The sequence below is a fragment of the Centruroides sculpturatus genome, unplaced genomic scaffold (assembly GCF_000671375.1).
Source record: "Centruroides sculpturatus isolate CEXI.00-Female unplaced genomic scaffold, Cexi_2.0 scaffold93, whole genome shotgun sequence".
In the NCBI taxonomy this organism is placed as follows: Eukaryota; Metazoa; Arthropoda; class Arachnida; order Scorpiones; family Buthidae; genus Centruroides; species Centruroides sculpturatus.
In genome coordinates this window covers 694225-709070 of record NW_019384297.1, presented here as the reverse complement: position 1 = coordinate 709070, position 14846 = coordinate 694225, and the positions used below count along the sequence as shown (strand labels likewise).

The window sequence follows — 14846 nt, the reverse complement described above, 5'->3', positions numbered from 1 at the left end:
GAGGAAATAGTCTAATTCTTGAAACTTCAAAATAAAATAACTTAAAAATTTTACATTTTTGAATATAGCCTAATGAAATTTCGTAAAACTTTTTAAAAATTTTAATATGAGATTGTTGATGTACTGAAAATACAATAAATTATAATTTACATAAATAATAATAATTTATTATATAATATTTAAGCTGTTTACTTTTGTCCATTTTTTTCAGTAAAATTGAAAATGGTGGATATGTTTTCTACTTATTTTTTATTTTTAAAGTCTTGATGAAAAATTTACATATATATATAAAATTTTATTTCATTAAATATTTTTAAAATGTATAATTTTTTAATGTTTAAAAAAATAACTATTACAATCTTAAATACTGGTATTTCAAATATTATTAAAAAAATTACTTCAAAATTGCATGCTTAATTATAAATTNGAAAGGTTTTCTTCCATAAAATTAATCGATTCTAGACTAATCCGACTCGATTAACATGATGTAATTTTTTTATATAAATGTTTCTATTGAAATTTTGAATGAATTTTGTTCTAAACCTTAACAAAATAATCATAGAGAGAAAAATTGTTTTACAGGTCCACAATGGCTGACAGTGAAAAGCATTTGGATAATAGCTCAACTGGTGTAAACAGTTTATCACCTGAATCTCCTGAAGGTTGTTCTTTACCTAGTACATCTATCTCTTTGGATTTTGATCCCATGAGTTTTAAATTTAAAGAATCTTCCCCTATTGCATCACCTACTGATGAAAAAGTAACAAATGGATTAAATAGCCCAAATAATGGTGTCCAAGGAACTCCACTTGATTTGGATTATTTTGAAACCCTTAATACAACTAACCAGGATAGATCATTAATTGATGGACCTACTAATCAACCTGATATAATAAGCTCCTCTGTATTGAAAGATCAAGATAGTAGTATAGATTTTCAAGACAGTGGTCCTCATTCACCAAATAATGAATTATTGTTAGTCTCTGCTTCCACCATTTCTTCAGAGCCTAATGCCACTGTCTCAACAGAATCAGTTACTTTTAGTAGTACAGAAATTGGAACAAAATGCACATTAACATCAGTAACAAACAAATATTCCTTGATTGATCTTAATGAAGAAAACCAGGAAGAATTATGCAATACTGATATGCACGATAATTCTGCACAGCATGAATCTTCTGAAATAACTAAGAGTGATGTAAGTTTGGGCATGTATACTAACTAAACCTATAATTTTTGAATCATAACATAGATGAATTTTAAATTTATAAATATTAATATGACAAACCAAGCCTGAATTATTCTAATGATCAAATGATTAGGCTAGATTACTTTGATTTTAATTAGCCAAGTTTAGAATTTGGCTAATTAAAATGCTTTTGCTATCTAAATAGCCTACATTATTTTTTAATATAGACTGATTGTCAAATTTAATATAAGATGGTGGCATGACTGCCTATGTTTAGTCCAAATTATGCAATATGGAATTAATTCGCCAAATTCTCATCTAATAGTTTGGCTTTATTGTTTGATCATTATAAAATAGTTTGTTTTGCAATTTTTAATCCACTAATATAAATAACAAATTAAGGAAAAATATTTTGGATATTATAAAAAAATTTATTTAATATCTTTTTAAATGAATGTGAAATAATTAGGAGTAAAAATGAAAGTAATTTGTTTCTGCTGCATCATATCAGCGGAGGAAAATAAGAAGAAACATTTGAAAGAATTTCCTGATAATTGCAGAATACATAAATAGGCATTTTACAGTATTATTTTGAAACTTTAGCTTATAAGTTAAAAATATGTTTAGACAGCACAATCATTTACTTGAATGTAAACTAGTGTCTCCTCCCCAGAGTTTCCTTCATCTTTCAGGATAAGAATCCATCTTTGGAAGCATTCAGCTAACTAGAAATTCTTTCTTTCCTTTTAAGATAATGCATTAAAAAGGTATGTTGTCATGGATTTATGGCCAATACTAAGAACTCCAAGTTTGCTTCTATGATGATTTTGGAAATTGTTTACTCTCCAACATTTTCTTTGAGCTCAGTGTTGCTAATCAAATGAGCAGTGTTGCTAGATTGTAGAAAACAAAAATCCCTTTCATATATGTAAAAATCCTTCATACATTTCCAAATTTTTAATGAGAGGGATATTTTTAAGTCAGTAAGGAAAATTAATGTGCAAAATATTATCAAGCTTTTACATCAAAAACTGTGTAATTTGAAATGTATTAACAAAGTGATAAAAGTATGGAAGTATATTAAAACATATATAAACATCTCAAAGCTCAATATTTTTATAATGAAAATAAATGATTTCCAGATTTATATTGGGCTACTTTACCATTATTACTTGGTACTAGAGATGGTGTCAAATTACTCAAGTATTTAATTATTAATAATAGCAGTAATGTAGGTAAATAAAAATCCTGCAATCATTTGGTTTCATTACATTATTGCAACAGTTAACAAAGGCTGACATTTTACAGATAATGTCAGTTAGAAATAATCCAATAAAAAATTGTACTTTCAACATTGAACTAACAGTATTGTTGATTTATTTTCCTAGTTGGAAAGAACAAAAATTCATATCCATAAGAAGTTTTTAATTTTAAAAACATATTGCATTTGTTGCAATGTTGAGTAAAATTACATACTTATAGTATAATAGCATTATTAATTTAGCCAAAATTAAGTTCTGCATTTCCTTCTTGGGGATTAAAAATTCTGAAAATTCCTGTTTTTGTTTTTTTTTTTCTGAGAAAATGCCCTTTGCTGAGGGAATAATTGCTCGACCTGACAACACTGCAAACAAGAATTTCAAAGAATGGAAAGCTTTAAATTTCTGATTTTTAAACTTTGAAAAATTTAATCTTTTTTATTTTACTATATATGAAATTTTATCTCAAATCTAGATAGAAAAGATAGGCTCTCTCATACCAAAGCAAACAATCTGAAAATCTGGAAGCACTGAAGTCTTCTCAATGTCTTAGTTATGTTGACAATAGAATATCCAGTGTTTTTGACAGCTGGATGGCTAAGTAGTTAAGGTGTTAGCCTACTGCTCTGGGGACCTAGGAACAAATTTGGACAGGTCAGTAACACTCCAGGAATTTTTGGTGAGTGATATATTCCAGATATTTTGGACCTGTACCATGTGGCCACCTCATTGTGGGTCTGGCTGAACCTTAATATGCATGCTTGTTTTAAAGGTCATTTTTGTGTTCACTGTGTGGAAAGAGAATAAAAACTCAAAAAACTGATTTCCAATTCAGTGTTTTTGGAGCTAAATCTGATGTTTTTGTTTTTAGTTGTTTATGTGCTCTGCTTGTTAGAATTTAACTGTGTGTGAGTTTGTATATAATACTTATTATATACAGTCGACCCCCCTATAAGATAGAAATACGTTCCATTCTCTAGGAATCCGCTTTCTTACGAATCCTTCCAATCACAACCCGACACGTGTCAAGTTTACGGACTACGGCTGTTTGAAAGATTTTCTTCCATAAAATTAATCGATTCTAGACTAATCCGACTCAACATTTCCAAAATACGTATATATTTTTTGGGAATAATCCGTATAAACTACGCTATAAACAAAAAATTATAGGATTACTTACCGAGTGTCACCATTCGACATTGCCATTGCTCAACATTGTTTTCGTCGCGGAACAGCTCAGCAAAGAGCGGCCGATTTCTAACAACTTATTTTTCTGTGAAAACTTCGTAGAACTTCGGAGACATCATTAATATAAATAATTTTAATCGCCGTTGAATAAGAAATGTTTCTTTCACAAGAAATGTAAAAAATTACAGTACTGTATTAGACTTACGGTACCTAATTTACATACTGACAGACGATAGATAGCGTAAAAATCTCCGTAGCGTGGCGCCACGCTAGACGGCGGAAATTATATATTTAATTATAACAAAGTTACAATAAGTTAATATATAATTATATATACAGTACCTAATTTATATATAATTAATATATAATTATATGTACAGTACCTAATTTATATATAATTTATATAATACTGTCCAGACGATAGAAATCTCTCCGTAGCGTGGCGCTACGGACGGCGGGAAAGTAGTTCGGCTTCCCGATGACGTTTGAGGTGTTTATAGGGAACTTTTACTATTTTTTACAGATACCGGTAGCAATTTTTTCTTAGTTTTATAGGAATCGTAACTATAGGGACCGTAATTATAGGGGGGTCGACTGTATAGTATAGTATGTACTATTACTTTGTATCCTCCTTTTTTACTACTAGTAATTTGTCTATTATACTAATGGCTTTTTCCACTAAACATATTATTGTGCTAAAGATAGCAAAAATTGAATAAATACTTAAGTGCCACAAGTTTTGTTGACAATCTTTCTACATATTCTTTTCTTAGCTTTCATATTCCAAAATCAGCTTTTCCTAGCTATCAAATCAATCTCATCTATAATCTAAGGTTGGCATGCATGTTATATAGTATACTTGAGATAAAAGGAAGAGAAAGAATGTCAAATTGCACCCTGACTTGCACCCAATCCAGTTGTGGATACAGTAGAGCATCGATTATCCGAATCAATTGGGGACTGGAGTTGTTCGGAAGATCGATGTTTCGGATAACCAATCATGTACGAAAAAATATATTAATTTATCCCATCTTGACATTTTTCTCCGTTGCATGTCGCTTTGCGTTGAATTTTCGTCGATGTTAAGCCTAATGAAGACTATTGTATCGTTAAAAATTCTTTTATTTTGTATGAACAAAATAAATATATTGAAAAATATAAAAACAATAAAAAATTATACTTCAGAAGTTAATTTAGTATCAAAACGTAAAATATTTGAGTAGCCCAAGACATAGCCAAAGATTGCAGCGCCACAGCACTAGCGAAAATTTAAATTTGCCGACTGGAATTCTTTTGGATAATTGACGTTTCGGATTATTGACTTTCGGATAATCGACGCTCTACTGTAATTCTATAAGCCAAAAATATAGGTTTGCTTGAAGACCCTCAAGTTCAGGAAACTTCAAACAGAGAGAATTCTTTATATTAAATTCCATTTATAAATATTAAATAGAATATTCAAGTGATTAAGATTTCAGAAATCAATGCTTCAGCTTTCTAGACATGTTAATTTGCCACTGACCTAATTTTGTTTATTATTTTTAACTTTTGTTAGACTTCCTAAAATTTAACTAAATAACTCCTTTGCTTCATACAACAGATATACATATTAATTTTCTAAATGTTTTAAAAATAAATTTAAAAATCTTACTTCTGGCTGACATTAAAATAGGTTAAACATTCTTTTATATTTTAAATTTAAAATAATAATTTTTGTTTTTTACAGAGAGAATTTTTTCTAATTTTTTTATATTTATAGAGCTTTCAATTGAAATGATTAATTTTAATGTATAATTTCAATTTGTAATATTATTATTTATTACTTAACATCAAAAAATAGATAAATAGATATTTAAAATATATTTAAATGAAAAGAGTATATGAATGAATTAATATACTCTTTACAGTCTTAATGCTGTTAGTTTGTAACACTTCAGAGAGAAACATTAAATTATAATCTAAATTTACTCACCCAAAAAACCTTTTTATTCCAATTAGAAATTTAATTTTTCATGTAAATTTGGACAAAGGTTGGAATAAAATGTTTTTGTGAGTAGATTAAAATGTCCAACTTTTGAAAGTTGATATACTCCAAAATCTCTAAAAATTATTAATTTAATTTATTAATAATAAAACTAAAAACAGCATCTTTTCAATGATGCTTGAAGCAGCTTTATACAATCAGATTCTAATAGCCTAAATACAAAATAACAAATTTAAATTACATATAAACCAAGCCCAGCATATAGTGATAAGCAAATGATACCACTGATATAACTAAAAGATATGTTTTTTCTTCCATATTTTCAAGTGATCGTTATTACACTACATTGCACTTATAAAACAAATAAAAGATATGTTATTTAGACTAAATATAGATGGTTAAGCTGCTATCTTGTATTAAGTACAATGATTAGAAATAATTTAAATTTGGTCTTTTCTTCTAAAGTATTCTGTCTAGAGTGGAACTCAAACCCACAACGTCTGCTTTTTGTACAGATGTAATGCCAATTAATTCTACATTAATTAATTTCTGATTACAGTATTAAATTTAACACAGATGGCAGCTAAGCTACCTACCTTTAGTCCAAATTAAGTAATATCTTTACAATTACAGCTATACTATAGCTTTGATCTTAAAATATGACAGTATTGTTTTTGTTACAAATAGATTTTTCAAAATTTCATCTGGTTAATTTTCCAAATTAATTTTTTCTGACATTAAAATTTTTATACTTTCCTTCATACTAATAAACTGTTTGAATCATCTATTTTGGATTGCGAGAACCAATTAGTATAAATAAATACTAAGGAAAGCATTTACTTTTACCTTTTTTTTTTTTCTTGTTTCTTGCTAATTAGTTAAAATAAAATCTCCTCAGCAAAATTTTGAATGTTTTGTCTATGAATAATACAGAAGAAACTTTGGATTCATGATTTACTATAGAACTAAATATAATTTATCTAATTTTTATCTAAATTTTTTTCAAGAAATTTTAACCATATTATTTTGAAGTGCTTGGATGGGTGGACAGGATATTATTTTGGTACTTAAGTGGTGAAGAATGAAATTTATCATTTTTAAACTGTGAATATTTTTCTCTTATAGTATTAAAAATTATAATTATTGGTATACTATAAAATTTATCCATATTACATTCAAATTGCTATATAACATATGTAATGAAAGATTTTATCCAATTACTGGATTACAAATAACTTTAATTAATTTATGTAAGTAGTTAGTCAATTTACTAAATTTTATTACTACAGGTAAACATGTTAAATCTATTGAAATTGTTAAATATTCATGTATTAAATCATTAAATCATTCAAATGAAATATTTAAAGTCATTAAATATTAAATATTCAACAGATGGTAACATGATTAACAATTTATCTATAATAATGAATTCATTAGATTTATTAATGAATTACTGTAATTAAATTGTAAAAAATCTTCAATTATGATTGGTCTACCAGAAGTGGATATCAATATCATTGTTTTTAATACTGAAATTTTTCTTTTGGATTAAAAATATTAAAATTACCAATAAATAGATTTTCCTTACTCTGTCAGATTTAATATTATTCCTAGCAGTTTGTTTTGCTTACTGTATTTGCTTATCAAGAAATTTTGTTGATTCAAGATGAGAATATTTTTTAATATTTTGTATTAAAATAGTTTTGTCTCCATAAAGTAGTTACCAGATGTCCTGATTTTCTGTAATTGTCCTGGGTATTTTTGACTACTATCTAGCAACAGCAGGACTTTATTCTAAAAACTGTTCTTATAATGAAGTATCTTTCTTTTTCTAAATTTTAAATGCATTTCTGTCATTGGCAAAGTAAAAATACGTATCTATTGCATGCTGTGGACTTAAAGTGCCCCAGTATCTTTCAGGAAAAACCCATTTTGTCCTGGATTTTATCCCCAAGTATCTGTCAACCCTAACATAAAGTGTCACACAGAACATCATACATATGGTCATAGGACCTCAGGATGATTTTTGGACATTAGTTAATTTGAGAGATGCTAAATGGCTTTTCTAATGCCTGGAAATTGCTATTTGAGGTCTTGTGTAGAATCTTCTCATGTCTATTCATAACACTTTATGAAACTTTTTATCATTTGTAATTCTTTTTGTTATTTCTCTCTTTATTTTAATCTTATTTGGTCTTGTAGCTGTGAATAAATCATTGGGGGGGGGTTAGAGGGGCAAGCTGAAAAATTTGACTGGTATTTTTTCTCTTTTCTAGTTAGCACTGGGCATATTAGCTACAGTCAGAGTAAAAAAGAAAAAAAAAACAACTGTTGCTTAAGTTTGTGCAACGAAAGCAAAAGTGCACATTATATACATTGCATGTGGGTACTGTCGTTTAAGCTGAGGGAACTTAGCAACCTCATAACTCCTTATAACTGTGGCTCTGATTGTACTTTCTTCTTTAATTAAATATTGTAATGTGCTAACTTAGTTTTTTTTTTATAAAGTTTGTAGTTTTGAATGCATTTGTCTGATTTGGCTGATATTATGGTTGTAACCTGCTGATCATTCAATATGATCAGAAATGTTAGCAAGAACTTTTTGCAGGAATTATAAAATGTTGACATTTTATTTGAACTTTTATCCAATTTGTCATTGTTTGTTCTTTACTCTGCATTTAACTACTCTTTGAACTCCAAATTCTTTTTAAGTTTAAAGAATGATGAATTTTACAAAAGCCTATTAATAATTACTAATAATAATCAGATTATATATGGTTGTAGAAAAATTTTTTCCATGCAAATCAAATAGTATAAATTTCTTTTCTTGTTTATAAAGTAATGAATTTGGAAATGCTTATCACACAGTTAAATAAATATTTATAAGTTGTTTCTTTTCTGTAATGATAGATAATGTCATCCTTCATTACCAGTTTGTTTTTATAATATGAAGATTTTACTGAGAAAGTCACTTCCTGTGCTTTAAAGAGCATTAAATGTGTTTTAATGCATAGTGATTAAAAACTTTGGTTCTTTTAAATAAAACTGATTTGGACAATTTTCCTTCTTTTCTTGGAGAGGAATGGCTCAGTTATAACAAAAACAGTTTTTTAATATTATTATTACAAAGAAAAGAATATCTAATGTAGGAAACTTCACAAATTTGTATAATTGTCCTATATACTGGTATTTATAACTGAACTACCAGTCTGTCACCCTTGTGTGTGTCCTAAAATTGAGACTATTCTTCTCATATTTACTCAATAAGATGATTAGTTTAGTTCAACTTTTGGGTTATATATTAAAACAAAGAATAGGTGACAGTGTTTTGGTATTGCTGAGAGTAAAAATCAAATCTTTTGTAATTTTTTTTACTCTGAATGGGGAAAACTCCTAGAATCAAAATCTAAGCTTATCAACTCTTTGGGAGTTGACAAACTTAGATTTGATGCCATTGAAGTAAAGCCTCTAGTTGTTAGGATCTTTGTTTATTAAATGTTCTCAGAGCAAGAGAAATCTGTACTTCCTAGGAAAAATTCCTTCCTATTGAAATTTGTTTTTTCTGAGGGTGAGGCTTCTAGTGATTGACAGTTCAATAAAAATTTGAATATGAGATTAAAGTAAGATTACATTAATATTTTAATCAGTTTGTTTCCCATTCCTCTAATTTTTGCTTTAAAGAATCTGAAGAATTTCAAGACTGAAATATTATAGTAAAAATTTTGATTTGCTGCAATGTTCAAGTATAGTAATATTACAATTCTTGTCTTTTTAAGAAGCAAGATAGTTGTTTTTCAGGTATTTAATTGCTTTTCAGTTTGTCTGAGTTTAGTATTAGTTTTTAATTACAAAGAAAATGATCATTTTCATTTAAATTGCATTGAAAATGCATTTGTTTTCATTTAAATATATTTATGCAGTGAATTGAAAACATAACATTGCTTTTATAATTGTGTGGAATTTATGTAGAAGGCTTTCATATCTGTCAGATATTCTAGTGTTAAATTTTAAATTCAACAAAATCATCAACATTAAGTATGTTGTTGATGATTCTTATTACTACTTATTTAATTACTTTAGTAAGTAATAAGTAAACAATTTCAAAGATTAGCTCTTGCTGAAGACTGCATAAATGTAGAAGTTAGTGACTCCAAATATATTATTGACACTTTGTTTATTAATAATCTTAATTTGCCAAAAATTCTTATTTTACTAAATTATTGTGAAATATTGTGATTTTAGTAGTTTGACATATTAAACCTATCTCACAATCACAGCACAATGGCATTACCATCAGAAAGTTGATAGTACCAAACAACTTTGACTATTGGTCTGCTTTTCGGTCCAATTCAGTCACACATAAAACTGGATCAAAGAGAAAAACATGCATGAGACCACTCGTATTGGTTAGTGTTGAAATAAAAGATCCAACAAGCAGTATAAAGAACAATTGGAAGATCTGGTACAGACTTGTCAATTTTTTATACCAGAAATTGTAATCTCTGTACCAAGGACTAGTCAAACATTTTACACAATCAACAATTTAAAGACTTTGTGACTTATTAAACACTAGTTTTACAGTGTATTTTGAAGACATAGCAAGTTTTTCATCATTTATCTATCAAATTATGTATCCACACAAGCACAACTAACCTGTTAGATGTTACACATAAATTTAGTGTAAACATTTAGGAGAGGGAGGAGAGAAAATGTCTGCTTCAGTCTTAATCAGCAAACTCTAATGCTGTAACAGGTTTAGAGTTGTTGGTTGCATGGGCTAGAAATTATATGTATCGTTTCTTATGTGTATATATATGTTATGGACCAAGTGATTAATCGGGCATTGTTCATAATGCCCAGTCATTATGAATAATGACCAAAAGGGCACGCAGTGTGATAAATATTGATTAATTTATCAAATTGACCAGTCATTATGAATACTGCTGTCACCTAGTTGGGAAAAGTGATGATAATACATTGAGGAATGATCATCCGACAGACGCTAGCCAATTGGCACTCCGAGTTGCCAATTGTATCGCATTTAGTACTGAATTTTAAATTGTGTGACATTTTAATTTGATTAAAAAAAAACTCCACTTATTTCATTTATATGAGGTCTGTTCAAAAAGTATCAGACTTTTATTTTTTCCGTGTAAACCAATGATGCGCGGGAGGCCTCTTTCGGTGGAATTGTGGAGGGGACAGTCATGCACAGCCCTGAATTTTTTCCTGCCTGCAGGAAGCGTCAGTCGTTGGCAGTCAGCCTATGAGTGAGGACATGTAGCGAGCTCTCATCAGATTCCACTAAGTTGGAAAATGACTGAACAATGTGAGCAGCGATATTACATCAAATTTTGCCAAAAACCTTGGCGATACCCGAACGTAAACCATTCGCAAGATTCAGCCGGCTTTCGGGGACGATCCTCGAGGCCAAGAAAAGCGCGGCAGGCCCGCAGCAATATCAAGGTCATGTTGACAGTTTTTTCGACTCTCGTGGAGTGGTGTGTCGTGAGTACGCACCATAAGGCCAAACCATCGCAAAGGAGTACTACCAGGAGGTCCTTCGTCGTCTTTCCGATGCTGTGCGACGCAAACGACCAGATCTGTGGTCCATCAAAACTTGGCAGCTCCATCGTGATAACGCATCCACCCATTCTGCGCATCTGATTCGGGCTTTCGTCGCCAAACACAACACTCCTGTGGTTCGTCACGCTCTGTACTCTCCCCACATGGCTCCTGTGACTTTTGGCTATTTCCCAAGCTGAAAATGCTGCTAAAAGGAACCCGATTTTAGTCGAGAGAAGACATCGTGAGGAATGCGATGGACCGGCTGATTGCCATTCCAAAACATGCGTTCCAGCAGTGTTTCCAGCAATGGCAGGAATGCTAGGAGAAGTATATACACTACCAAGGAGAATACTTTGAAAGAGATTAGAATTTTGTACCTCAAAATCAATAAATGTATTTTTGCCGACCAAAGGTCCGATACTTTTTGAACAGACCTCGTAAATATTTATTTTTTGAGAATTATTTCAAAGCATTTTAAAAAGAACATGTAATCTTTTAAAACTAAGTATTATTAACTATATTAATTAAATGGTAAAATTTTACCTATGTGCACCGTCATGGCAGCGGTCGCAACTGTTCGTGCTCCTGACGGAATCCTCCCAGAGGGGAACAGTTGGCAGGCCGCTGATTGTTTAACGTCACTAGTTATTGATACATACTACTTATTGAATCAATAACTAGCAATGTTAAACAATCGGCAGCTCCCCTCCAGGAGGAGTCTGCTGAGAGCACAAACAGTTGCAACTGCCGCCAAATTCAGTACTAAATGCAATGCGCACACACAACTCAGATGCGAGTGCTGATTGGCTAGCATATTTTGGATGATCACTCCTCAACATATTATCACTTTGCCCAACTAGATGATAGCAGTATTCGTAATGACCAGTCAATTTGATAACTTATTGAAATTTTTAAAATGCCTGATTTAGTTGGTCATTATCATAATGCTCATATTAATCACTTTGTCCATTATATATATAATGTTTATATATACTAATATAAGGTCAGAACATGATGATCTAAAAAGCCACTCAAACAAGCTTGAAAGCATTATATCTAACACAGATTTGCCAATTCTGTTGTACATTTTGCATATATGATTCCTTTTGATGATCTGATATACACACAACAAGCAATCTGAAGAGTGTACAGTCCATCATGTTTTTCTGGAAATCCAGAATACACTTATGATAAAATTAATTCATTTTAAAAGGAAACAATTGGCTTTAGCAGAAGAGGATCTATCTTGTACATTTGTCTTTCACAACAGAATGTTTCCTTGAATTTTATATATGCAATTATTTAATGGCATCAAATTTGAAAGTAATTGTAGAAAGCAATTAAACAAGAAGTTTCAATGGTTAGCAATGAAGTTTCCAAAACCTAAGAGCATTTTACTTAGTACATATATTAATATTGCTGATTCTGTTCTTTAATGTGGTTTCAAGTTTTTATATATGCAAATAATTTCATTAGTTTTTCAACAATCAAAAATGTACTATTGGAGAATGTGTGAGAATGTATGGATTTGTTATTTCTGCTGTTCTTGTCACTAAGTGACATTCTGCTAAAAATCCATCTTTCAAAGACATTAAAATTGTTAAAGCCTAAAACACATTACAAAAATCTCACTAGTGTCCAGTGATAAAATTAAAAGCATTGGATACTTTTAATTCTATGGATGAGATTTTGTATTGTTTTATACTTTACCATTAAGTCCAGTTGGAGGGTGAAAGAACTTTTGATTTATTAAAGCCTTTTATTTAATGTAACAACTTAAAGATAATAATTTCTGATAAGTTTAAGCAGTTTGTCCTTTGTAAATATTCTGATTTTGAGTAGGCTGTGTCATTTTTTAATTCAATCATATTTCATCCTTTTTAAAATTTGGATTCCTTGTTATCAATGTTAATGAAGAATAACATTGATAATAAGGGATGGCTTTAATTTTACTAACAAGTAAGATTAGATGATTAGTTAACAATCCTATTCTTCCATTCCATTCTACCAGCTACTTCAAATATTGATTGCTCTTGCCTATTTTTTAAGGTAAAACCTATAAAAATGATTGACCTTTATGCCTGTTAGTTAACAAGAGCTGTAATCCTGGGTATTTTTTAGAAAAGACTTTAGCTTTGTTTTTATCTTCTTTAGTTGATGCCAAAATTCAGATACAACAAGCACTTGCAGTGTTTTGCTTTTTAGGCTATGTACACACTAGGCGTTTTTAAATGTGTGTTTAAAAACATGCGTTTTAAAGAACCAAGAGTTCTGTATAGGCATACACACTCAAATGTGCGCTTTTGGCCAAGCGCACGTTTGACACACGTTTATAGATTTTTCTTAAAACGCGCATTTTGCTGGCGTCAGCCGAGTGCTTTGAGATATATGTGCTGCCATGTTACTGTACATTCGATCGCGCGTTTTGCGGGCGTCAGCCGAGCGCTTTGAGATATATGTGCTGCCATGTTACTGTACATTCGATCGCATGTTTTCGGGTAGAGTGGACGTACGTTGGCCGAAATGGAGAACGATCATTTCGATACTGATCTATTTATTGATGAAATCTAAAAGAGACCAACCATTGTCAAATGATTTTATAGATATTTTAAAAGAATTAAAAAACTTGGGTTTATTTTGTCTTAGTTTTGGATACAACGTCGCAAACATTCCATGTGTCAGTCTATCTCATAATATTGGGTGCACCTAAAATTCTCTTTGCCTCTGCCATCGTCTTTTATAGCGACGATGGAGGAGGGGCACACAAGCAATTACTTTCACGTCCATTTCCAAACTGAGCCAGTGCGTATGCTTCACTAAACGGTCGTCTAACACCGAGCTAACGCATGGTGTGTACGCTGCTAACGCGCGTTTAACGCAATGCAAAACGCCTAGTGTGTACACAGCCATAATTAACATTAATTTACAAAAATGGAATATCTCTATCTTTCTATACCTATTTTTGACATTGTCATGCTAGCAAAAGCAATCTTGCTTGAAAAAGGTTTTAAAGTATGTCAAGTTCTTGTAATATATGATGCCATTCAGTTGATTGTTTTGAATAATTATTTGTTTCTATAACCAATTCTATTTTAGCACTGACCCCATGGGCATCTTGTTTTTGTAATTTTATTACAATTCCAGAACAAATTCAAAATGAGAATGCTGAACTTTTAAATAATATGCTAATGAAAATATATACAAATGACTAAAATACCAAAAAATGCATAAATGAACTATAGAAAAAAAAACAGAATAATTACCAACAACAAAAAATAGAAATAAAAAATTTATTATTTTAGCTGAAATAGCAATGATGACTTGGAATGTATTATATTCTTTACTTTGCTTAGCATTCACTACCCCTTGTTAGGGATAGATTGGCCATGGGGCAGTTCTGGTAAATGCCAGGAGATGGTTCTTGGTTGTTGACTTTACTGGTTCCAAATGTGAAGGGAGAAAGTTCAAGATTTCTCAACTCTATTTCTTAAGACATTTTTTACTACAGAAATGGGAGACATTTTTTTTTCTCTGTAATTTTTTGCAAGTGGGAATCTGGCGTAATGGTTCAAAGGAAAAAGAATATGGTGGAAAAATGCTAAAATTTTAGAAGAAATTAAGGAATAAATATAGATCATGCTGAAAAAGAGATTTGCAG

At 30.3% G+C, this 14846-nt stretch overlaps 1 protein-coding gene across 1 annotated transcript in view; it reads left to right on the top strand.

Moving 5' to 3' along the window:
* Window positions 1-14846, top strand: part of LOC111625996 — a 111669-nt gene that overhangs the window by 31360 nt on the left and 65463 nt on the right. The window contains exon 2 of the mRNA XM_023369301.1: window positions 583-1198. Within this exon, the coding sequence (XP_023225069.1) occupies window positions 590-1198 (609 nt within the window). The 5' untranslated portion in view covers window positions 583-589. The remainder of the gene's footprint in view (window positions 1-582; window positions 1199-14846) is intronic.